The 26,342-nt window shown below is 40.8% G+C and overlaps 1 protein-coding gene and 1 pseudogene across 1 annotated transcript in view; one reads left to right on the forward strand and one right to left on the reverse strand.

Moving 5' to 3' along the window:
• Nucleotides 1-727, forward strand: LOC146362787 (uncharacterized; annotated as a pseudogene).
• A 1,804-nt stretch (nucleotides 728-2,531) lies between these two features.
• Nucleotides 2,532-26,342, reverse strand: part of gabbr2 (gamma-aminobutyric acid (GABA) B receptor, 2) — a 199,322-nt gene continuing 175,511 nt past the window's right edge. Inside the window, exons 14-19 of the mRNA XM_084919402.1 lie at nucleotides 17,327-17,437; nucleotides 14,731-14,955; nucleotides 14,337-14,519; nucleotides 13,835-13,964; nucleotides 9,100-9,217; nucleotides 2,532-6,321 (exon numbers count right to left, since the gene is read on the reverse strand). Coding sequence (XP_084775528.1) covers nucleotides 6,156-6,321; nucleotides 9,100-9,217; nucleotides 13,835-13,964; nucleotides 14,337-14,519; nucleotides 14,731-14,955; nucleotides 17,327-17,437 — 933 coding nt within the window. The 3' untranslated portion in view covers nucleotides 2,532-6,155. The remainder of the gene's footprint in view (nucleotides 6,322-9,099; nucleotides 9,218-13,834; nucleotides 13,965-14,336; nucleotides 14,520-14,730; nucleotides 14,956-17,326; nucleotides 17,438-26,342) is intronic.

Raw genomic sequence — 26,342 nt, forward strand, 5'->3', positions numbered from 1 at the left:
ATGGCCTCTTCACCTGTTCCTCCTGCACTTTCCTGCTCATTGTGTCAGATATCTAGTTACTCCTCGGCCTCCTTTAGCAGTAATGATACTTGTAATAAATGTAGCCTCTTTGCAGCTCTGGAGGCCAGGATTACTGAATTGGAGACTCGGCTTCACACCCTTGATACACCTGTAGCTAGCCAGGCCCCTATAGGCGTTGCAGCCGAAGGTAGCGTAGGCTCCGCTAGCTGGCCCCCGGCAGACCCCAAGCAGCAGGGGAAAGAGAACGGCTGGGTGACGGTAAGGAGGAAGCATAGTCTTAAACAGAAGCTGCAGGTACACCACCAACCTGTCCATGTGTCTAACCGTTTTTCCGCACTCGGCGACATACCCGCTGGGGATCAAACTCTGGTAATTGACAATTCTATTCTCAGACATGTGAAGCTAGAGACACCGGCAACCATAGCCAATTGTTTTCCAGGGGCCAGAGCAGGCGACATTGAGGGAAATTTAAAACTGCTGGCTAAGGGTAAACGTAAATTCTGTAAAATTATAATTCACGTCGGCAGTAATGACACCCAGTTACGTCAATAAAATAAATATTGAATCGGTGTGTAAATTTGCCAAAACAATGTCGGACTCTGTAGTTTTCTCTGGTCCCCTTCCCAATCAGACCAGGAGTGACATGTTTAGCCGCATGTTCTCCTTAAATTGCTGGCTGTCTGAGTGGTGTCAGACATTTCTATAGCTGACACCTTCAAGCTAAATGAATAAATACCACTACGGTCAAGTGGAGAAATACACAAGTTTGACTCTGAGGTGAAGAGTCCATTATACAGGGTGGGCCATTTATATGGATACACCGTAATAAAATGGGAATGGTTGGTGACATTAAAGTCCTGTTTGTGGCACATCAGTATATGTGAGGGGGCAAACTCCTCAAGCTGGGTGGTGACCATGGTGGCCATTTAGAAGTTGGCCATCTTGGATACAACTTTTGTTTTTTTCAATAGGAAGAGGGCCATGTGACACATCAAACTTATTGGTAATGTCACAAGAAAAACAATGGTGTGCTTGGTTTCAACGTAACTTTATTCTTTCATGAGTTATTTACAAGTTTCTCTTTGTTCACAGCCATTGACATGTCGAAGAGGTTAACATGTTAGGAGCGGATCGAAATTGTGTTGATATCTGGTGAACACAGTAACCGGGTCATTGCAGCAGATTTGTGTCCAGAATGTGGACGCAAGAAAACTGTCAGTAATGAAGAAACATCAGTGGCTGTCCTAGCTTCATTCAGCAAGAGCCCACAGCGTAGCACTTGCCGCATGTCACTGGAGAGTGGCATTAGTCAAACATCCCTTCGGCGGATATTAGCTACTCACAAATGGCACCCTTACAAACTCCAGCTACTGCAGCATCTCAACGAGGATGACCCAGATCGGCGCACAGAATTTGCAGAATGGGTAAAACAAAAATTGGAACAGGACCCTCAGTTCACGCAGAAGATTTTGTTCAGCGATGAGGCAAACTTTTATGTGAATGGTGAAGTTAACAAACAAAACCACCACTATTGGTCTGACACTAACCCACATTGGATGGATCCCTCCAAGACTGTTGGAACAACAAAAGTGATGGTTTGGTGTGGTATATGGGGTACGACGATAGTGGGTCCATTCTTCATCAATGGAAACCTCAAGGCCACTGGCTATTTGAAATTGCTACATGATGATGTGTTTCCCTCTTTATGCACTGAAGCTGGCATGTTCCCTGAGTTTTTCCAGCAAGATGGTGCACCACCACATTATGGGTGCCAGGTCCGAGCATTCCTTGGCGAACAGTTTTCTGGAAAGTGGATTGGTCGTCGTGGGCCAGTTGAATGGCCCCCAAGGTCTCCCGATCTGACCCCCTTAGACTTTTATCTTTGGGGTCATCTGAAGGCAATTGTCTATGGTGTGAAGATACGAGATGTGCAGCACCTGAAACTACAGATACTGGATGCCTGTGCTGGCATTTCTCCTGCGGTGTTACTATCAGTGTGTGAAGAGTGGGAGAAGAGGGTTGCATTGACCAACACAACACAATCCAATCCAACACAATAGGCAGCACATTGAACACATTTTATAAGTGGTCAGAAACTTGTAAATAACTCATGAAAGAATAAAGTTACGTTGAAACCAAGCACACCATTGTTTTTCTTGTGACACTACCAATAAGTTTGATGTGTCACATGGCCCTCTTCCTATTGAAAAAACAAAAGTTGTATCCAAGATGGCCGACTTCTAAATGGCTACCATGGTCACCACCCATCTTGAGGAGTTTGCCCCCTCACATATACTAATGTGCCACAAACAGGACTTTAATATCACCAACCATTCCCATGTTATTACGGTGTATCCATATAAATGGCCCACCCTGTATTTTTGATCTCTAGCATTTCTAAAAGCATAAACTGATTTCACCACTGATCTGCCTTTAAATCAAAATTGTGCCATAAAACTGTAATTGTACCACATCCAAGACATGCACGAAGATTAAAAACAACCAATACATGATTTTCGGTCTCACTTTATTTAATGATGATGTGAAAAGTAAAGGCTGTCCATAACATTCAGACAACAAAAGAAGAATGTTTTTTTTTTCTCCAAAGTCCCCCCCATAACAACTAATGGCTCCAAAAATGTTCAGGTGATCCAAGTGTGATACTTATTTTATACAACTTCTTCATATCTAGACCTCATCTGTACATAACATAGTTACAGATACTGTAAATTAAAAAAAATGACTTCCAAGTATCCTTGTGGCATTTTGTGAAACATTTTCCTATGTAAAAATGAAAATGTACGTAAAGATCTTTACATATACATATATATAGTTCTCTATTCTTTCTGTAATAAGAAAACAATTTATTGCCCCTCTTAAACATGTTGCATTTAACATAGGTTTTGTTTATCATTTTAAACTCTTAATTGAACTTAATGCCATGTGATACCACATATCAAACCGACAAAACAGTAACAGTATGGACCTCTGTGTTGTTCCACTTAATATATTTGTCATATTACTATATTTTTGGACATGTATGTTTTGTGTTCTCCAGAAACCCTGATGATGACACATACAACGATATAATATATATACGTACATGTCACTTTGATCTTCAAACTTAAAAGACCTGTGGCAAATACAAATCATCAGCATGATGTTATTCATTACAGGAATTTATGAGCCCTTGACCTTCCACGATTGCATCTGCTGAACAGTTTTTCATTCATGTTCAAAAGAATTGAAATGGTTCATAAAAGAATAAAAATCAGGGCACCTTACAAAATATATCGAACAACAACTGATGATCTGCATTTGGTATTTTTGAATGGACTAAAAGAAATTTGATAATTTGGTAAATGCCAGGAGTGGTTTATTAAGATTGATCGTTTGCTACTACTTTCACTTTATTGCCCTCGGTGAATTGTTGCTAAACCAGTAGCATATTCGATATGATGATGTCGAGTTTACCCACTGAGAATCTTGGCATTGACGTGTGTGAGCTGATCAAACAGGTTAAGAGAACCTAAATCCATGAGCAAATACACGTAAAACCAAATCGCAGGTGAGAGGATGAAACTACAGAGTGGATTTGTCACAACAGTTGCAAAAACAGAGGTAACTCTGTGAATTATACATTTTATTTCATGCCGTCTTGAGAAAGCCAAATACCAAATATTCCATACATGGACACCATCATCAGGGTATCAGCAAATTGTACACAATCACATTTAATGTAATATATAAAATGTGCGGTTGGTTTGTTTTATCTCCTGAAGGAAGAACCAACCCTCTGACAATGTCTCTCACTCACTTGTCAAGTGATCGTGATTCTCTGGTTGGCAAAGGTGCAGGAGAAGCTGTGACTCCTTGGGTATCTGTGCTCAGGGTTTTCCCCGCTCCTGTACTAAGCAGGGGCTGGAAGGGGAGGAGCTCTCATAGGGGGGGAGTCACCGTGATATGTCCCCATAGCAGGCGGGTCCCTGCTTGGTTGTCTCTTGCTCCAACTCGGTCGCAGGAGAGATCCACTCCAGCTGAAGTGGAGTATTTGCCAAGTACTCCCAAACTGTCCCATTCACCGAGGCATGGAATTGAAATTAATCTATGACACGTTGTACACTTTACAGATGTGCGGCCAATGTTGTGGGTCAGCGCATTTACCACACTGTGTATGTACTGTGGGTCCTGCAGGCTACAATATAAGACAACAGGCACAGCGCTCAACAAACGCCTTAAAAACTAAAAACCAAGACACCAATGGTGAAACAATATGCTGAGGACAAACCTTCTCACGCTCGATAAAAAAGTCCTTTGTTTGTCCGGAGTCATTGCTTGCTTTTCTCCTGCATGAGGAAAGTTTTACAAAAAACTGTCGATGACCGTTGTGCTCAATGCGGTTCAGCGGCACTGAACATTACATTTCCATAGCAACTGAGGTATGTTCACTGTTGCTAAGCGTGTAGTGGGTTTTCATGACACTCGATATTATCTGTGAAGAAAGCCCTGTGTCTGTGCTGTATCACTGTGTCCAGCAGTGGCGGCATCACCGTCTTGGAACTGTAAGCTACAGTCGGTAGGGGCTTATTACTTGAGACTCCCTTGTGTTTACTGTCTTTACTACCACTCATGGAAATTCAGGTCAGCCCGCTTAATCCAGACTAGCTGTGGAACCGGAAAACCTACATCCTTTCCACCATCACTTCTCGAGTTTGATCTCTTCTCACAAAGCAGCTTTTTATTCATTTCAGAGTCTTGTGCCTTTTTTTGTGCCATTGACTCCCCCATCGCCCTTAACTGTGCCGGTTAGCTGTAAGGGCTAGATCGGACGGACATCTTAACAGTCTATGGAGACCAATCTGTGGGGATCAATAAGACCAGGCCCGTCACTAAAGCAGTGTCTGAAAAGCACCCGATCTCATGAGGCGCTCTCATATGAGCGTGTCTTTGTGTGTGCACTTCTTGGCGTATTAACACACATAAAAGACATCTGTGGAACACTCTCATGGCGTTCTATTTTCTAACATACGCAGCCTTTGAGACGTTTTTTAAAAGGCATAGCACTGATATTCTGTATAACATGCTTTCTGAAGACATATTGAGCAGACTGTAAAATATGAAGGCTTATGCAAAGTCTGATGTGAAATCTCTGATAAAAACAAAAAACAGCGGTACAGATAAGCAAAGTGGAAAAAACAAAATAAAAATTAAAAAAAGAACCAAGTTGCTTAAATTTCGAAAAATGGGCACTGGTGCATTTTCATATTTGGTGACTCAGACTTTGATGTATCTTACTTTGCTGCCCACAAGCTAATTGATTAACAGTTACACAAAAATCTATATCTCTCATACATATGTCTAATTTGTAGGATGCCATGTTTTATACGCTTTTCATCTGAAATTGTCATGCCTACCTGCCTCTGTTATAAGCCTCACGCTTAGAACCAACTTAATTGTCCATTCACAGCATATACAAAGCTTACAGTACATCAATGTTAAAAATGATGATATTTACATGTCTGGACAAGATTGGGAAAGGGTAAAGCAGTAAATTTGATGATTTCCTTTTGTTGGTTGTTGCAGATTCCTCATCTCCAAACCATTATCCAGTCACTGAAGCAGTGAAATACTCAAGTTAGATGACAAACTCACGTGTTGCTGCGAGCACATACATACAACAGATTAGGAACAGAAACAGACAATCCCCTCTGAAGCAGATAAGGCTACACATCATTAGGGTTGGTCCACCACAGCTATTGGGGTGTCGCTATATTTGTGCATGTGTGTGTATTTGTATATAGCCTATCTGTGTTTGACTGTGCATATGTGTATATGCCTAGGCAGGTGGGGGGGGGGGCAAATGGACAAGGGGATGTTAATTAAAGGAGTTTTTAAGGGTCATCCAGTGCTCACTTTGTCTCCTCATACCCCATCCTGACTGAGGATATCAGTTTACAAGAAGATCAAGGTGAAGAGGTATGAAGAGTGAACCCCCCTCCCCCCCTCCCTTCTCTCCCTGTCCTCCTTGATCCGAGACAAAATACGCACTTACGCTGATGATATCAGTCTATTGTAGAAAAAAAGAATCACATATGTCTCCTCTGCAAAGAGCCAGGTGGGGGAGTGAATGAAGCTCACAGGCCAGAGACCATTACCCGGTAGGAGGGGGGCATGTGTCTGTGCCTTGGGCTCGAACCAGGGCTGCCATTAGGGCTGGTGCAGCTAGCATCTACCCCTCCTATGGAAGGTAAGTAGGCATGATGGAGGATGGGCAGCTGCAAAGACAGTCGACGCTGTATGCTGCAGATAGAGAAGGAAAGGAACAATGTCAGTGATTACAGCACATTTACTGAAGTATTATGTTATAGTCAGCAGTCTGCTCTTTCTTTTCTTGTCATTACTTACAATATAATTTCTTTGCATATCCCATGGATGCTGAAGAATGTGGATTTTTTTTCCACTGACTTGAATTTGTTATTTCGGGCTGACAGATCACACGCTCCTTGTCCTCCACCTGCTTCCTTCTTTTTCTTGTAATCTGTTTGCCTTTTTTCATGTCAACTTTGATGCCCAAGCTTTTTTTTCTCCCACATGAGTCACAGTGAGTGTCTCTGGGGAAATGCTATTTGGAATCTCATGGAAACTCTTTGTAGAGCTGTGCCTTTTCTTTGTACACAGCTGTTTCAGTTTCTTTAGTCAGACTTTCTGTTTCTTTCTTGCCTCAGAAGTGCAGGGTTCTCTCTCGCGACGTCTCACAACGTCACCAATTTCTTGTCTTTTCCTGAAGTTAAACGTATTTCCGTATATAGAAATATCAGGGCGTAGCAGTATGGAGACAATAATCAGATTGCACAAGTCTGTTGGTTCAGAATGATTCTGATTTACTGACATACCCACAGTGGTGAGAACATACGTTTCATAAATCTGATGGTAATTTTGCGTAAGCTGTTTTCTGCGCGGGATAAGAACAGATATTAATAAATGAGAACCATTGTGTCTGTCTATCACGTTGGATCGCTTTGTTGTATAAATCTAACCAGGGCTGGATCATTTTGCTTCTAATAATGAATTTACCCCATTTTTACTCTTGCTGACCCTCTGCCAGAGTTCCGAGTCAGTATTTGTCATTTGCAAATTAGTGTCTTTGTAAGTTCAAATGCGCGTTCGCAGCTATGCCCCGGACAGTGCACTTCATCTGCTTTTAGTGATTCCTCTTGCATGATTTATCTGAGCATCATATGGGATATGCAGAGCTAAATTCAGTTCATCCCAGGTTATCAGCACCAACCACAGCAGTTTTTCCCCCCCCACAAATTAATTAACACATTAGCCATAAAGCTAGTGACGGAATTGAATTCCTCACTAAGTAGTAAGCATCTTATTTTTCATTAATTTTAGCAATGGAGCTCTTTCAGGCAGATCTGATCCTGGAAAGGCTTCAATAAAATGCTGTGTTTTAGCAATATGGCCATATGAGCTGGATGTTGCTGTCAATACAACAATTTTGTCACAGTCTGGAAGTGGCATATGCAGTGGTCTTGCTCGATTTACTATTAAAATGTTCGCTACACACTTTCACACATATCAAGTTACAGTGAGAAACTGAACATAGCGAACAGAAAAGATGGATCATAAAAGACTGGCATCTGGCATTGCACAGCTTCCCACAAGCCTTCAGCAATTTCTTTAATTGTTTTCTGTGTATTCTTTAGCATCCTCCTCTCTAGCTTCTTCTTCTAACTAAGCCCCTAATCCACCGTTCCTCCTTCCACCGTCGCTTCTGGGATCATCTGACGTAAAAGAACATTTCATGCTTCCGCCTGGTGTGACAGTTTGCACCCTACCTCGCCAGAGCCATTGCCACTGCCAGCCATTTTCAAGAAAGTTACATAAGCATTTGGTTGTGTAAAAAATTAAGAGGGGCTAATAAGATTCAAGCTTGTTCTGCATTAAACGTAGTAAAATGTCTTAATTAGGAAAACTTAAATATTAATGGTCCTCAGGCCTTTTCAGTTATTCTGACCCGTTCTACTTTATGTGATGAAAACACAACAGCTTATGAAGGAATTTCGGGATATTTTTTGGAATATCATATAGGACACGGGTGCTACACTTCACAATAACACACGCCTGCATTTTTCATGCCACAAAATATTTATACAGCTCGATCTCTCTCTATTCATAACTCTTTTGTAACTTGTTTATATTTGTCTCTTCTTTCTCTTCTCTTTCTCTCCCTTCATCTCTCTTCCCTCCATGTGATCAAACATTCATGTGGCATGGGAACAGCTCCAAGTGTTCCTTTACTTCTGTTCTCCTCCCTGTCTATTTTCAGAGCTGCTTCCAATGCGAGCTGTAAATCAGTGGTTACATAAGCCTCTGCGAGTCTCTACCTTCTTCTTTCTCCCCTCCTTCTTATCTCTGCCTTTCTTTTCTATCTAAACATATTTTTTCTCTTTAAACATCTTCCCTGTGTAACTGCCCTCTCCTCTGCATTGTATCCTCCTTGCCTCTTGTCTCCGCTTTCTTCATCCATCCATCCCTCTACATCCTGCATTCTTCTCCTGGTTCTGGTTAAACGTGTGTGGGAGGGAAACTTCTCAATGATGCATGAAGTGTCCCCCCCCCCCTTGATGAAGTTGACATCCCTCAGCTTTGCTGCCTTATGAATAATAAGTGAATGCAGATCTGCATTTGAATGTTCTGAGAGTTCATCTTCCTTTAAAAGTTGAGAAAACAAATCAATTACCTGTGTGTATATGCATGCAAAATGGACATGTGTGTTTTTGTGTGTCCGGCTGTAAGTAAGCTGCAGGACGTTCAGCATACTTGGAGAATACACTTGCACTCTGTGAGGTGATATGCATGTTGGTGGTTGATGGTATGTGCGTTGCGTGGGAGAGAAAAGTAGAGGGCCAGTCCATGCTTTCACAAGGCTCTGTTGCCAGAGCAACCGCCTGAGAGCTGCTGGTGGTTGTGCTACATGTGACATGTCGTCTGATGAGAAAGCTGACAAGACAGAGGGAAAAAGGGGGAGAGACACGGGAGTAGAGGGGCTAAGGAAATGGGAGATCTCACTGTTCTGGTGAGTTGATATCCTCGAGAGGACCTCTGTTTATTCTGGAAGGATCCATGGAGCCCCACTGCGCCTGTGGTTTCTGCTCTAGGTGGTTCTTCAGTATCGACTTTTCTCCATCTGCATGAAAACATGTGTAGACAATAAAGAAAATTGCAGGCTGTCACCTGGACTGTCATATTTTGTCAGTGTAAGTTGAAAATGACCAGGATTTCAAATAAGGCATTGGCCTTCAATCCTGACATTGGGCTTTCCAACCGTGCAAAAAATAGCAACAAATGCAAATAAATCAGCTAATGCTAGGTGTGTGGTATGTCAACACACACCTAGCAAAGTTAGTCTGTGAAGGATCATGTCAGCTCAGATGTGCATGCTCACTGCATATGCTTCATTCACACTAAGAAGTTAAACCAAGTGTGTTGACATTCAGTATGAAGAGACCGCCTTCGCATGATGTGCAGACTAGCGTTACAGATTAGTTCAAAAGGAGCAGGTGAAAATGGCTAAAAAAACTAGTCAAAAATGTCTCGCTCAACTATCTGCATGCTAGACAAATTACACAAGTCAGACTATGTTTTGGACAGAGATGCAAAAAACAAACCTGTTTTGCTCAAACTTTGAAAGTGGACACTAACACTTGGACCAGATTCATTTCAGAAGTGGGGACTGGGTGATATCACAACAGAACAAGTGCACTGAGTCACCAGCTGAAGATGCCAGGATTCAAACCACTGGCCCTGAGGACTGAGGCTTAAGTGCTCTAACACAAAAAACACAGCCACCAAAACATTACTGTTTGTGAGTGCCAGTAATCTAAGGCTATCTCTTTACAACAGGGAGAAAAACACTCCCGCTGCATTAAGTAGCACCACATGAGCCGTCTTCTTTCTTAAACGGGACTGGAAGAGAAAGAAAATGTATATCTAATGTTTTTAAACCTGGGCAGAATTAATTCAAACGGGAATATATGGATCTTGTGAGGTGAAAAGCAAGTTCTCCTTGTGTACCGTCCTATCATAGGGCAAGAAAACGTTTCAATGAAAAAATAATTTAATGGCATTTAAAGCCTGAAAATTCGCAAATATTCCACAAGTAAAAAAACAAAACAAAAACACTGTAAAGTATAAAAGATTTTGTCTTTCTTTCAGTGTTGTTAATCTATACATAACAGCATTTAACTTATCATGCTAAAATCAGGCCATGGCTGTCAACCTGTCAGAAAACCGCACCTTAACTGTAATCTCCTGGTGTTCTCCAGCATCGCCATGTGCTTCTACATATTCATGAAGACAGCTAGAGCGAGGGAGAGGTGGAGTGTCGCGTCTCACCCTTTGTGAGTGAGTGTAATCGCTGTTGACACAGCATTCTTCCCTTATAACAGCCACTCATTCACAGCCCCCAATACATTTAGACCAGCTCTCTTATGAATACTGATGACTACAGTTAGAAGCCAGTGGTGATGATGATGATGACCGTCAAGCATAAGTAGAATGAAGCTGGGAAAAGTTTATGTGCCGATGATCTTTAAAGGAAGCTTAACTACCTGTGATTTTATTGTCAGAACGTGTGTCAGGCTGACATTTGTGAGCAGCGCCTTATGCGCGCTCTCTCTTTCTTATTGTCTCCATAAGAGAGAATTTCAGCAACGCAGCAGCTGATACGTTGTAGCCCAAACATAAAAATATTTTCTCATTTAGAGAAAACTATTTTTTCATATATACTTAGATCATCTTTTAATTTTTGAAAGGTTTAAAAGAAATTATTTCCAATAACCTGCATCTTCTTTGACATATCTAATTTATTGGGCTCCTTTGACGATATAAGCGAGGAAGCACTAGAAAAGGCTGTGTCTTAAAATAGACCCAGTTTTATGAGCCCACACAATCTGAATTTTACTTCATTACACTGAACCTGATGTCAGCTGCCAGCTGCTGCCTCCACTTTCGACAGATCTTTTTTCCTCAGCAAGTGTAAAACAACAGGTAAAATGATGCATTTTTTAATGAATTGAACTACACTGTGGGATCCATTGATTTGACCTTTGAAACCACGCATGCTAAAATAGACAAACTAAAATAAGCTCAGTAAGGAAGATTCACACTGTATCCACTCATCTGCCTGAATTCCTGGGTGTTCAAGCTGCTACTCTATTCCTTACATCACTGTCAAACTCAACTCTGTCATCATCACACTGGCCCAATCATTTTTTGGGTAACTTTCTGTGAACCAATCAGCCTCTGTCCTGGCTGTTGTTCAGTCTCATTTGTGTGACCCACCTCCACCCCATTACCACCAGAGATCTTTGTCCAGGTCTCCACCTGCTTCATCTCTGCCACCACTAGTGTTTTTCTTCCAGGTGCTCCCTTTAGGGATCACCACAGCAGACCATTTGCCTCCATCTCACCCCACCTCTGAAACAAGCTACATCTCTGCATACTTTCAAAAACAGAATCAAAACTTTTTTTGACCCAAGCTTGATTGTCTTTGCTTTGTTGTAGTTTGCTGTTTTCAAATAAATGTGCTACATAAATAAAATTGCTATAGCCAAAGCCATCCTTATATACATCCATGAATCTCCTCTGTGATCTTCTTTTCCTCCTGCCTGACAGCTCCATATTCAACAGCCACAATCACATATCTATATAAAATCTATCCTTGTATCCTCGGCACTGTCATATAATATCAATAAATAACTTAAAGTAATTTTAAAGCCAAACTATATTTAGTTTCAGACAGGAGGGAGTACACTTATTTTAGCACAAACACAAAAGGCAGGGGCAGAGAATACGCTAAAACACACAAAAAGAAGCATTGCACACATTTCTGTGTGAATGTGCTCATTAACAGCCATCAGTTCACTGCGTAACTATGAACTTTCACAGATGAGGAACAATTCCAACACGCTCTGCTCCCAATTGGCAGAATGAGCGCAGCTGTTGTGCTCTTTTACCTTCCCGAGCTCAGACAGATCCATTAGACACCCCTGAGAGCAGCTTTGTGCTGGCGTGTGCAGCAGACACGCTGGATCCGGCTGCTGTACATCAGCGTCACTCTGCGACTCTTAAAATGGTGCCTAATGCAAAGCGACGCTGCTGGGCTGTAACGATTCGCTGATTCAATTTGAGGCAGCAGACTTCATAATGTCTGCCATACATGCATCGTTTAAACAGCACAGGCAGAAGTTTGGAGGACTGATGGGACATGCATCTTTATATTTCAGCAAATTAGGATTTGCTCTTCGTGTTTCCATAAACTAGTCTCGCCCGATGATGACTCACCTCACCTGCTCCCAAACTTTTCTTTACTCTTATCTGGTTCTCGACTTTGTTTCACAGACACTAAACTACGCCCCAAACAAGAAATAATTAGGTATAAAGCCGAGTGTACACCAGGGTTTGAAAGTGAGGCGAGAATGACGTGTGACTACAATATGTGCTAAATTTGACAAACAGCAGTGGAGCATACGTGTACTGAGGTGCTGTAGCTAATCTCATTACAGACGTCACAGATGCTCCTGTGTCCCTCCTGCTGACAGGTGCTCCAGCAATGGGAAAAAAAGAAAGATATTCCTTCATCCAGCTGCTCTGAAAGCAGAATTAAAATCCTTTACTAAAACCACTGAATATGGAAATGCACCGTAACGGTGGCAAAGAATTAGTATTAGATAACGTATGTGAGGATTACTTTGAAACTGAAGCCAGTTCAGGATTTTATGATAGTCCTGAAATTGTGATACAAACCACTAAAATGTAAATTACACTCGCTAATGTGAAACACAACGGAACCACAAAATGATACTAGCACAGTGCACGATCACAACATGATTTCAAAGTGCATAAATTACAACAGAAATAAACAAAAGCAGTTTTGATCTCTATAGCTTATTTCCTGCTTCATGATTAATGTTCATTTTTTTAAATAACTAACCAGTTCATGCACTATAGTGGCACCACTGTGTAAAGAGGCGTGGCCACTTAAAGTAATTTACAGATTAGGGATGTCAAACTCATTTCACATCATCGGATGCATAGAGCCTAAGTTGATCCTAAATAGGCCAGAACGCTCAAACTCCACTTTCTGTCACTGAAAAGTCGTTTAACTGCACATTCAATCTCTGAGATTTCTCAATATATGAAAAAGTGATGCACTTTCATCTCAGCGCACCTCAGTTTTTTTTACATGATAAAAAAAGGCTGCCGTAGTAAATCAAAGAAATCTGTCAGCATGACTTTTTGCAGTGTAAATTACATAAACTGTTTTGGTAACTCATTGCTCAAACTGTCCTGTAATCATAAAGCAGAGATTTTTTGTAAATTCTTATAAAACGCCCTATTTTATTTATTCATTTATTTAATCATTCATTTTACTGTGGACACATTTAAAAAATAATATTTCTACAGTTAATAGTAACAAAAGCTCATTACTGTAGTATGAATGGCTGTGTGCAAGGTCATTATTGTTAGGAGAAGCTGTAAAATTAAAAAAAAAAAACATGCCCCCATTTACACTTTCCAAAAATGTCCGGTGGGCTGGATCAGGGACGATTCTGGCTGCTTGGCTTTAGGTTTGACACCCCTGCTACAGATGGTTCTGTGAGTGAAACAATTTTTCACTAATATGGAATATTTCCCATGTGCCTCAAATGCTTATTGTCAGACAGATATAAAAACAGAGCTATAAAAACAGTATGGCAGTAGTTGACCAGGGCTAAATGAAAGCATGCAGCGAGTATCTCACCTTTGCCATCTGTAAAGTTGCGTATGCTGAGAATGTTATTGGCATCCGAATAATGGTTCTGTTTAATGTAGGGAGTTTTCTCCGGCGTGTCCTGCAGCTGCATGGTCACTTCCTCCAGCTCTTTGTCCAACTTTTTACCCAGAAAAAAATCTTCTGTTAGTTCATTGAGTATTACAGTTGATCACTTAAAGTAAGTACATTCTCACCCATCACTTAACTATTGTTTCACACCAAGGTTTCATTAATTATCCACAGACAGCCTAGCTTACACACTGTGAGGTTATCAGCCAGAAATGAACCTAAATTAAGGTTTGTCTGGGTGTGACTGACTGCTGCAAATGCTACTTTGCCAAAATGATGAAGAAATCGTCAAAGAAATCTTTTTTAAATGACACTCTGTGTCAGTGTAACAGAACATTTACTCTTTGTGCCCACTGCATCGCTGTCCTTAAAGGTGATGAATGGTTAAAAGATGAAAACAAAGAAGCTGTAACTGGCTGACCTCTGTTATCCTCATACGGAGGCGGTGGTTATCAGTCTGAAGGCCGTCCAGTCGAGAAGTGTTGGCTTGGTTGACGCTGGTGACTGAGGTGGAGGTCTTGGAGTCTTCTTTCTTCTGATTCTGGGTGAACTTTAATCTGCGGTTCTGGGTGGCTGCGTCTGGGTTTGTTCTCATCGTAATTAGCTGAAAGTGGAGTTATGGGCATTAGTCACAGCTGCACTCTCGCACTCTAAAATTGCAGGAGTGCAAAAAAAATCAACACCTAACTGTTTACGCTGCGTTTTCAGCTTTCAGGACTTAGCTGAGTGATAATTAAAAGCTCTAGTTTATGTCATTGCAGAGTCTTTCAGCCACGCTCACACACACACACCCTCTCTGTCCTATAAAAACTGACCTTGGGAACGAAGACCAGACAGAGCGTGATGGTGCTACAAAAGATGATCACCAGCGCTACAATGCAGAACTGGACATTGGGCTGGTCCCTCGTCAGAAAAGACACCGCGGCGCCAATGATGCACATGATGCCGACGTTGTACACGCTCATTCCGATATATTTGCTATCGTTCAGAGCGGGAATGCTCACATTCCTGGTCTCCCATGCCAGAAAGCACCCAAACAGCTGTAAGAGAAGAGAAAAGGAAGAATATGAGTTATGTTTAAGAGAAGATCACACAAAGCTCTGAGAACAAATGAATGACTTTGGTCATAGAAAGTCTGGACTTGTCTTTCTCCATCAGTGACGTTTAAGCAGCTCTCATTTTCCTCCTGCTTGTTTACATTTCTGTCTGAGGTCTTTCAGAAGAATTATTCATTCTTAATTTATTTCTGATTGTTCATGCTAAACACTAATGGAGTGGGGGTTGTGTAATTTCACTTAGCTGAAAGCAGACAAAAATAAACTTCATTATATGATGACGTGGTAAAGGGCTGAGATACAATCTAAAGAGACAGCAGTTAGTTTCACGTCTGGAAAATTTTATGTGCGAGTGAATTGTTTGTTGCAGCAGCAGCAGACTGCTGAATAATTCACAGTGAGCTGTGTAAGATGGCCTGCCTGCTTATTCAAAGTCTAAATCAGAGTTTGTGGAATGACAAGCAGAAGAATTAATAGAGCAGTCATCGAGGCTTAGTGCACCTGAGGTGTGCGAGCATGTGGATGTCAGATACGGCTGCAATGTACTTGTATGTGTCCATATGTGAGTTTGCATGCATGTAAAAGCAGGGATGACTCAAGCCATAAACGTTTTGGTGTTGCGCTGTACCTCTCGGTGCCTCGCGGAGTTGACGGCTCCTGTCAATTACATCACTTTAACTTTCTGTACTGCTAAACTTCTTTGTTCCTGTCTTATTATTTTACATGAAAGTCTCTTGGCTTATTCCTCTAACATCTCCTCATTCCTTCCATCTTTCCTTTTTTGGAAACTTTTAGGTAGTATTTTTAGCCAGGCTACTCTTTATTCTTTCAATCTGCTTAAGATGAGTCATACATCACCAGAATCTAGCTTTTACTAACACCTAATAATGAGGAACATTTAGTACATGCTTTCATTTTCTTCAGTCTTGATTATTGCAACTCACTCCCTTTTCACATGCGTCCTTCAGCAAGCCCTAGCCCATTTTTAACTGGTCCAAAATGCAGCAGCTAGGCTGCTAAAAAAAATTATTCAGCCCTCGCACATCACTCCTATCCTTACTGCCCTTCACTGGCTTCCGTGGAAATTCAGAATTCCCTTTAAAATGTTATTAATAGCATACAAAGCCCTTCATAGCCAGGCTCCTTGCTATAAGGCAGACCTGCTGAGACCTTATTCCAGCAGTTGGCCTCATCGATTATTCGATCAGAGTCTTTTAACTGTTCCAAGCTCTTACTTTAAAACTAGAGGTGACCACAGAGGTTTTCTTAAACTTTGTAACAGCTGAATTAGATCAGCAGAATCTGTGGTTTGTTTTAAAGGTTAGCTTTTTCTTTAAGCTTTTTCCCAATATTTTTGGGTCTTGTTTTTCCATTTGGAATGAATGTTTGACTGTGTGTTTGTATAGCTGGACATGTGCAGCACACTTATCTTTAATGGTCTATCTTCAGTGTCTCTCTTTTTGTGGCAGGCATTATACAGTTTCTCCTTCTTCGTGGAGATTTTAAAGCACATATTATCTAGCTATGATAATAACTACACATTCAGAGTTTGAAGCTCTGCTGATGAGCTTAAAGTAACACAGATTTTTCAAATGAAATCACTGAGGAAAACCATTTAGTCTAAAGTAACTCAATATCGCTGATCCAAAAAACAAAAACAAAAAACAAACAAACAGAAATTTACTTTAATGTCTGTAAGTGTTAAATCAGTAGCAGTTAGAAAAAGAGGCAGTCATACCATAAACTCATACAAGTGCAAATGAAACAAGTAGCTTGACATATTGCAAACTGCGTGCTTTCATTCAGCTTCTCAAGAGTTAGATGAGAAAATCTGTCATATTTGTTTTCTGAAACTGTTAAGGAAAGTATAAAGTCAGGAAAAAAGGAAGCCATTATCCACTCTCATTTTTTTCCCCTTTTTTAATCAAAGCTTCTCCTGTGTTATTGAAAATTGTTTTCTTTCCAGGTCTTTGTATTGGAGAGAAGGGTCCTTCCTGATCCTCCAAAATATTCAGCTAAAGTTTTAGGGAAAAAAATCAAAATAAAGCTGAAAGTCTGCACTTCAATCACATGTTAATTGTTTGAGGAACAATCCAGTGTTGTGGCGTACAAAAGCAAAATTACAAAAATTGTGTGTTTGTCCCAATCATCTATTGCATGTCTGTCCAAAATGGAAGAGGGACTCTTGTTCCTTCTGCACTTTGCTTTGTTTTTCCTGATTAAAAGGTGTTTTATATAGACTTGTTGGTAAATGTAAAGTATACACTAGAGATAGATTGCAAATGAAAATCCAAGCCACATCAGCAGACACATCTGCAGATCAATCTTTACATTTGACAAAATCCTGTTTTCTCACCATTAGTAGCCCCTTGTAGGCATAGACGATGCCCAGCCAAATGGTCATGTGGGTGTTCTCACAGTGCTCCAAGAAGGGTCGGATGGCAATGTCTCGGCCTTGGGGGTCGGCCTGTTGACAAAACAACAAACAGACAAGAAAAAAAAAACTGAGTACAGTTCCCACAAAAGTACCATTCTCATCCCAGAGATCGAAACATTGCTGTTAACTCATAACCGCCTGGTTATGAGTAGGAAAAGATTGCTGTTTTGGTTCCTTCAAAACATTAACCCGACATGTTGGAAGACAACATTTAACTGTGACGGCAAGGCGAGTGCCACCCACTTTGCTATTGCATTGACAAACACTGTCACTGGAAGAAATGATAAAACCAACAGAGAAACACTCTAAATAAGCTCTAAATAAAGAAAGCCCTCAGTGAGCCTTTCGGCTGTTCTCACATTAGTTTTCGCTTTGTGGCTTATTTCACAAAGGAAATACAGACTATCCAGTGCTCCTGCAAATTCAGGGTGTCTGTGATCAGCTATCCAGGTGTGAAATCAAACTGTTTCCCCATCACGGCCACTGGGCCTCTCCAAAGTCAGCTAAAGTTAAATTAATCTGTGCTTAGGATGCTAATGGGCACAACTAATGAAGCTTATTCATTAATGTGATTTACACCTCCTCCTTTCTTTCTTGTTTCTCACTCAGTCTCCGTCACGCTATCTCTTAATCCTGCCATCGTCTCTCCGTTCCTTCCAGCTTTCTCTTCGCTTCCACTTGTCTTTCGCCACAGCTCATGACACGAGTGACTTGCAGAGCAAATTAGCACCTGTGGTGGATATTAATACGCTAAAACACGTCACCTCCCCTTTCCCTTTTTCCCCTCTCGCTACCTTTGAAAAGCCTTTAATAAGAGCATTAGCTTGGCTGCATGGACTCATCTGAGGCCACTCTAATATATCAACTGTGAGACACCTGGGGCGAGGCCGGGCACAATGCCATGATGCTCTCCAGGTTTGTGCATGTTTAGTATTCGCAATTAGACATGTCTAATGTCTCAGCAGATGGTGTGTGAGCGTATGTGTGTATAAGCAAACCCAATAACATTTTTCACAAAACGTAGTCTATAATCGAAATTCCTGGGAAACAAAAAAAGAAGAGTAAACAAAGGGAAAAGAAATACACTGAAAAGATTGCCTCGTTTCCATCCTCATACCTATGACACTGTACTTTTTATTAATGCTCTCAACCATTCATAAATGCACACCTACCTACACACCCCAAAATACCTTGTGCACTTGTCATTCTGACATGAATATTCTCCATTCAGCTCGCATTAATGGAGATTACAGCTATCCATGCCTCCCTTCATGACCTTGATGAATTTATATTAGTGGTTCTCTATAGGATGATGGCTTAAAATGGGAAATTGGTGCTTAAAGAGGTGCCCTGACTCACCCGAAAGAAAGAAAAGAAAAGAAAATGGGCCCATAACACATCATTTCTGGGTATCCTTGGCGAGTTATATCATAGTACAGTTTCCTAGCTTTTATTCCCATGCCTCTATCGTAGAAATACAACTTCCACGGTGTTCCCTACTCAGCTTCTCTTCACTGCTCTTTCTGTTTCAAATGTTCAGCTCTGCACAGGATTACATATGCAGTTAGTTAAACATTGCAAACGGTTTGCAAAAAAAAAAGAAATAAAAAGAAAATACCAGACACAACCCTTCCCTCCCCCCACAACAACTTCTCCACAATCTTCAAAACTTCTGATGTCGCAAAACAGAAACATACTGAAGACTGAGGATCGCTTCGGTGGCAGGGAGTTCACACACTTTGTCAAAGCACTCTCGTACCCCTTCTGAGAGTTTCCGTGGCAGCCGCGTGGTTCATGTCGCAAACGTCTGAGAATATTCTGGGACTTGAGTTTTGGATTCTTGTTAGCTTTAGGTGAAGGACTGATGGAACGGGGTTTCTGCTTTAAAAGCCATCAGAGGTAGACACTCGGGAAAGTGGGACAGGAGATGACGCACAGAAAGGCTTTTTTTTTCATCTTTTTTTCTACATGGAACCACAATTAGGAAAAGGAATCCTAAGATTTTCATCGTGCAGCTACAGGGAGCTTCTACTTTCATTTTATTTTTAGCTTAGTAATGCTGTGAGCATGAGAATATCTGTGCATCCCTTATGCATGAGATGTCCTGGTTTTTGCCAAGTCGCAGGGCAGTAGCAGGTTACTGGTTTCATCTCCGGTCATGGGAAGTAATGCGGTTTTTAAACAATGAAAACAAGCAATGTGCAACCTGCTGACTACATCGCAGAGAAGGGCAGTATTTGTATGCACGATACAAACAATGCTTGAGTGAAATACATTTTTTTCCTTTTTTTTTTTTTTTTTTACAGAAGACAACATTTTTGAAGCATTTTCAGCAATTTTTGTAATTATGTACTGTCAGACCTATATTGAAACAAAATCCTAAAATTACCGGGGCTTTACTAACGGGAGAAGAAGAGCAGCAAAATACGTTTTAAATTATCTGATGAAGCCTGTGAAAAACTAACAATGAGTCTCCTTTGATCTAACTTTCCACTCCTTCTCCTTGTTCTTCTGATGTCAAATATCCACAAGCAGTAAACAGCCTGTAAAGACTAAGCCTTGAGACATTTACGTAACGGCCGCCCATGAAAGACAAATGCTGATTACACCAGCAGATAAAGTCAGCGATGTTACATTCCGTTTTAGAAAAGACCGCTGACAAGTTGTTAAGATCGATTAAGACATTATTTTAATTCGATAACACGACATAACAGGTGATGTATGATGTAATTTCACAGCATTTACTGTCTAACTCCTCGGAATTTATGGTGTTATTATACTTGTACAAATCAGCAGCTGAATTATGTAGCATCTCCATTAATGCCTCTTGGCATACGTTCTATGTATCTCTTGTGTTCCGCTTCTGTGATGAAGTTGCAGTGCACTGTTTGCGGCAACATTTAAATACGCACAGATGTGGCAAAGTGCAAGTATCTTAGTTTCCTGATTTTTTACTTTAATTTATCGACCAATGCAGCTGTGCTCAGTGTAAAGGATGTAAAGGATTCAGAGACGAGCTTGAATAGACAAAAATGAACCTAAATGTCAGATATTCATTACGAACCTTTGATTTAAGTTGTTTTGTTTGATCTATGTTGTCAGACCTCTTGAGAGCTTTTCTACAGAACAGCTTTACTCCATCGTACTCCAGCATCTTTGTCATTTTTGTATATTTGTGTTTTTGGCTGAGCAGCCTCTTATTCCAACAACAATGCTCCAGGAAGTCACACTTCTTGCAAATCATTTTATTCATTCACTACGAGAGACGCATTCTGCATCGGCGCGCTTTGCATAGTCGCAGCTCCGAGCAAACTTATGTCACTAACAACTAAATGATAAGACAAAATGAGATATAATGCTTATTAGGCTTGGCTCTCTATCGCAGCAGAGCAGACAGGAGTTCTCGCCTTTTGGAGAAAAGCTGTCTGGGGAGTTGCCAGGCAACAGGGCTGTTGGCGGCAGGCGGTGGTGATGGCGGTAAAAGTGCCGGTTCGCTGTCATTTTTCAGAGCATTAGCCTTCTAACGGGATCACTCTGGGAGGGCTGCAGCGGGCACAGTGGTGGCAGATTGTCTATGGAGAGATGGATCTAGATGAAGCGACTGAGGGAGTGATAGAAGAGGGGAGAAGAAACGAAGGGTGCGACGGAGAGACGACGGAGCATGAAGTATGGATGGAAAGATTGAATGTGAAATAAGTGGAGTAATCAAGGGGACGAACAGATCGAGAAGTAGATGATGCTGATCCTGTTTTCTCAAAGGGAAAACTTGAGGAAATCAGAAAGAGCTATGAAAAGGTGGAGATAAAGATTAGAAGATTCCAACTATCTGATACATATGTCATGGTTTTGCACAGGGATGAACATTTATTGTTTATTGTCGTAGCTCACTTACTACACTAGCACAAGTGGCAAAAAACAGACTTGAAAGCATAAAACTAAATTTAGAAATTCCTATTGTTGGCCATTTCATCTTCCAGCTTCTGTAACTAAGCTTATGAACGGGATTCTGTTCAGCAAGTGACTGAAGTTTCCTGTTACCACGCAACAACGATGAGCCTTTGTACAAAAATAAAACTAGACATGAATATGCTCATTGTGATGAATTATCTATCTCAAAAAGAAGTCTATTCCCCCCCCCCCCCCCCCCCAAGTCGATTATTATACTGAACTGAATTAATTAAAAGACAGAGCTGCCTGAAAGGAAGGTTTCAAAAACCTAAACTGAATGATGTGTTTGGAAAATTTCACTTGTTCACTAAACCCTCATTAAATACTGTCATGTTCCTTTGAAGTCGTTTAAAAGATGAAAAGAGCTCAGACAAAAACTACAGCCGCATGGAGAATCCTGCCTTTCTGTTTTCCCATGACTCCATAAGTAGAGCTACTGGGGCTTGTTCTAAGATATGGATCTTGATCTGACTGTATCACGCCCTCTGGTCCACTGGACAGCAAGAATAGATAGACCAGTATGTGAGGGGAGGTGGAGAGCTCACTCATTGTCACCTGCAGCTACTTCACACAGAGGTGTGTCAGTGTGAAACATATGTCACTGTGGGTGCCAGCTTGTGCACATTCTGACTGTTTGTGCGCTGTGTATGCATGTGTGTAGAAATGAGCTATTAGGTAAAAACTGAACAGAAGAACTCCATCCCTCAAACCAGCCATCAAAACGCAGGAGATTTTCACCACTGTGAAAGAATGAGGGAGAGATGAGGACAAAAATAATATAGGTGTCTTGGCTGGAATTTTAGACTACTGCAACAGTCTGTGTCAGTGTAACGTTGGGCAAAAGAGATGAAAATGACTGTGGTGAAAAAAAGACATGAAAAGCACCGGAAATGGGATTTACTGAAAAGATAACTGTCTACAGTGGCCATTTTATATATATATATATATATATATATATATATATATATGTATATATATATATATATATTGCACATACATAACACTAGAACATTTGAACTTTATCTGAAGACATCAAGCAATATTATATGATGTACATCTCGTAATAATAGAACTGCTTGGATTTTGTGATTTGTGATTGGTAATGTGTTGAACATCAGCGGGTGGCATTACGGCTTTCCGATGCCAAGGGAATCGGCCCAGCCAACTGTTTGCCTGGGCACGGGGACAGAGAGAGAAACACTGATACAGTGCTGTCTGATGGATAGAGATGTCAGACAAACACATTATCCTGTGTGCCATACACTGTTTTCAGACATGAAAACATAGTTGGGTTTTTTTTGTGCAATTATAGCTTTAAAATGGCTTTTGGAGATACCCAGGAAGTTCTATGTATACTGCAATATAGTTTATTTCATACTGAGGAAAGTGTAAAAATCAACTGGAAGTATTTAGCATACTGATCATAAGTGAAAAGGATGTAGGTGCTTAAAGGAATGAATGAAAAAGACATGAAAAAAAGGAGGATGAGAAATTGGAAGAGTGGCAGGTGGAAAAAACCACATCAAAAACCCCAGAAGGCAAAAAGATGAGAAGATAAAAGACATCCTGGAGCCAGAGTAATTTGTAGGAACTCATTTGAGAAAGAGCCAGGACCGTTTTCATGAACCCCCTAAGAAATTTTGAACAGCAGTAAAGGCCTTTAGACAAGCAGAAAGAAGCAGTGCATGGTTGGTAATTAGCTCAGCTAGTCGGACATGGAAGATGACACCAGTTCATGCCAAAAAGAGAGACCATTTAGGAACTTTTATTTCTAGATCCTACAACAGAAACAACTACAGATCCATGCATAAGCCAGATGTCAACCTTTGCATGAATAAATGATGATTTCTGACACATCCTATTCCCAATATAACATTTCACACAACACTTTTGTAAGTCTACCATAAGATCAGGACTAACTTCCAAACTGGTCACTGACACTTTCAGAAGAAAAATGAGTTTTAGTTACCATCTGAACATGCATCAGACGCATCAGTAACCAAAACACAAGTTTTGAGTGGAGGACTTTAAACACAACATCTTGGAATTCATCCTGCATTATCCAACGTACTTTTTCAAGTTTTATTATATGTCCTAAATGGAACAGTTGGCTGCCTGCAACTGTAGTTACTATTGGATTCTAGGCAATCGAATTCTTATACTTTCTATATTTTACCTGCAGCCAAAAAGAAATCTTTTCACACTGTGCACTGTGATACTGCAGTAACACTGGCAACAAGAAACAAAGCCATCGTCAAAACTGTTGGATTTGACTTTTAAAACTTTTTTAGCCTTTAACACATTAAAATCTGCCATTTTCCTTCTTGTATACATAATGTAATACTTACATTTCCCTCCAAATTTAAGTGTATGTGTAAAAATACACCAAATGTCATTTTTTTCGTACATTTTTAAATAGATGCACATATGTACACTATATCCAAAAAAGAGTAGAAAGCCAGATTGTTAATACTATTATATGATGTGAAAATAATGATTTAACACACCACTAAGTGCTAACCTAATTAGTTTAGAACATGGGCATTTTTATCTAAAACAATAGCAGAGGGTATCGTATGTGTTTTTTTTATGCAGGGTATTGCCAATGCTGAATTGCATATTTTTTCATCTGCTTTTCAATGCGGTGTTTTGCAAAAACAAACAAACAAGCAACAACAAAGACATTTGTCATACTGCCATAAATAGAGTGATGCTGAAAGCTTGTAATTCTGAATCTCATCTCACCTCTCCACAGAGGTGATGAGATTAATAAAAGACATTTCCACACTTATCCTGAGGTTATCAGGCACTTTGCTGTTCTGTGGCAGCAAAGCACCTGACTGTGTCACTTGATGTGGCTCATCACTTGAGCGTCAGATGACAAACATGGGATGACGCACAAAAGTCATCAGTCAGGGTCTAAAAGACAGAAATCAGTGGTAAATGGACTGGTTCTTACATAGTGCATTTTACTCTGTATGAATACTGATTTACTATAAGACACATTCATCTATTCACATAGATTTTCTTTCTTACTCTATGAATCAGGCAAATTCTAACGATCACAAATTCACCCCCTGATAGATGCATTGGGGCCTCAGTCTCTTGCCCAGGGACACAGGCAGGGATTGAACCACTGCCCTTCTGCCTGATAGAGGAGCTGCTCTATCTCCTGAGCCAAGGCTGATAACTTTAGGCCTAACTTGAGTTGTACTCTGACTTTTGCTCTTTGGCTAGTAGCTGGAAACACTTTTTTCTCCACAGAGAATCTTCACTTTTTAAAGTTAACCTTGTTTACAGCTGTGATACCATGGTAACATAAACATCCAAATGAGAACATAACATAATTATCACAGTGTGTACTGAGGTCACATCAGATAAGCAGTGTGACCATTTTCTGGTTCACTCTTTGTAACCAGAGGGGATGCCTACTGCTGGCCATCAGCATAAATGCAGTTTTAAGCAACTTGCCTGAGCTTCAGTTTTGAGATCCTGAGGCTAGGCCCTTATCATGCTGTACCATACCATTTTATTTATGAAGCACTTTTTAAAACAAAAACAGGGCTGACCAAAGTGCTGAACAATAACACCAAACATAAAAGGCCAGAGGGTAAAAAAATAAAGAGCCACAAAAAGCTGTAGACGTTAAACAATAAAGGAGTAACTTAAAATCACAGTCAGCATCTCACACTGGGTCAAAGGCCAGGGAGTGAAAGTCTGTATTTAAGCAAGATTTAGTGAAGGAGACTGCCTGAATGACCCCCAGTACCACAGGGCGACTGTGGCACTGGGGGTTGGGAAGCGCATCTGTAACCGGGGTTCGATCCCGGGGCTCTCTGTCCTGGTCGTTGTGTCCTTGGCCAAGACACTTTACCCTACCGCCTACTGGTGTTGGCCAGAGGGGCCGATGGCGCGATATGGCAGCCTCGCTTCTGTCAGTCTGCCCCAGGGCAGCTGTGGCTACAACTGTAGCTTGCCTCCACCAGTCTGTGAATGTGAGAGTGAATGAATAATGGAATTGTAAAGCGCTTTGGGTGCCTTGAAAAGTGCTATATAAATCCAATCCATTATTATTATTAGTGCTAAATCATTCAACAGTTTTGGAGCTGCAACTGTGAAAGCTCTTTGAGTTTGCATTGCGTCACTGGAAGCAGTAAAGGCATCTAATCTGCTGAGCTTAGGAAGAACAAGATGGGACACATAGGTCAAGCAGTTCAGACAGATTAAAATGAGACGCGATCATTAAGAGATATGTAAAAAAAACGGAAGCCAGTAAAGAGAAGCTAAAACTGGAGTGATGCGCTTTTGCGCGCTTGCACCAGATAAAAATCAAGCATGGGTATTTTGCACAAGCTGTAGGTGAGCAATGGAGGGCTGGCTCATTCCTATAAAAAGCACATTGCAGCAAAAGAGACGAGACATAAAAGAATGTATTAGAGTTTCAAGGTTGCATTTGGATGGATAAGGGTTGTTTTTAGACACCACCCTCATCTGGATAAAGCAATCATTTCCCCAATGTGTTTATATGAGTATTGAGCTTTAGAGTACCTTTTTATACCTAGTGTAAATTGGTGATAAGGATTTTGTCATATGGGGCATTTTGGAAAATAGCACCAAATGGGAGCAGGTATAAAGAGAAAAGGAGAGGTCCAAGAATCGAGCCTTGTGGTACCCCCAGGGGAGTTCAGCAGAGGTGGAGGTAAAGTCATCAGCGCTAACAGAGATGGGTGTCTTTCCCAAAATGTCAAACAGGACTGTTGGTATCACATTTATATGCACTGCATCATTCATTAGTACGTAGGGTTATTGTTTTGAGGGGCACATTTTAACCCAAAACACAATCTTTCCCTACACCTCATGAGTGAAAGCAAAAACTGTGGTCTCTCTTACTGAAAACAGGACAGCACGTTCTCAGTGTGAGAATGAGAAATGAGCAGAAGTATAGAAAAAAATAAGCCATCAGGGAAGGGCAGGAAGGAGCTGAGGG

This window comes from Perissodus microlepis, chromosome 22 (assembly GCF_051167445.1).
Source record: "Perissodus microlepis isolate ML-2025 ecotype Zambia chromosome 22, ASM5116744v1, whole genome shotgun sequence".
NCBI lineage: Eukaryota > Metazoa > Chordata > Actinopteri > Cichliformes > Cichlidae > Perissodus > Perissodus microlepis.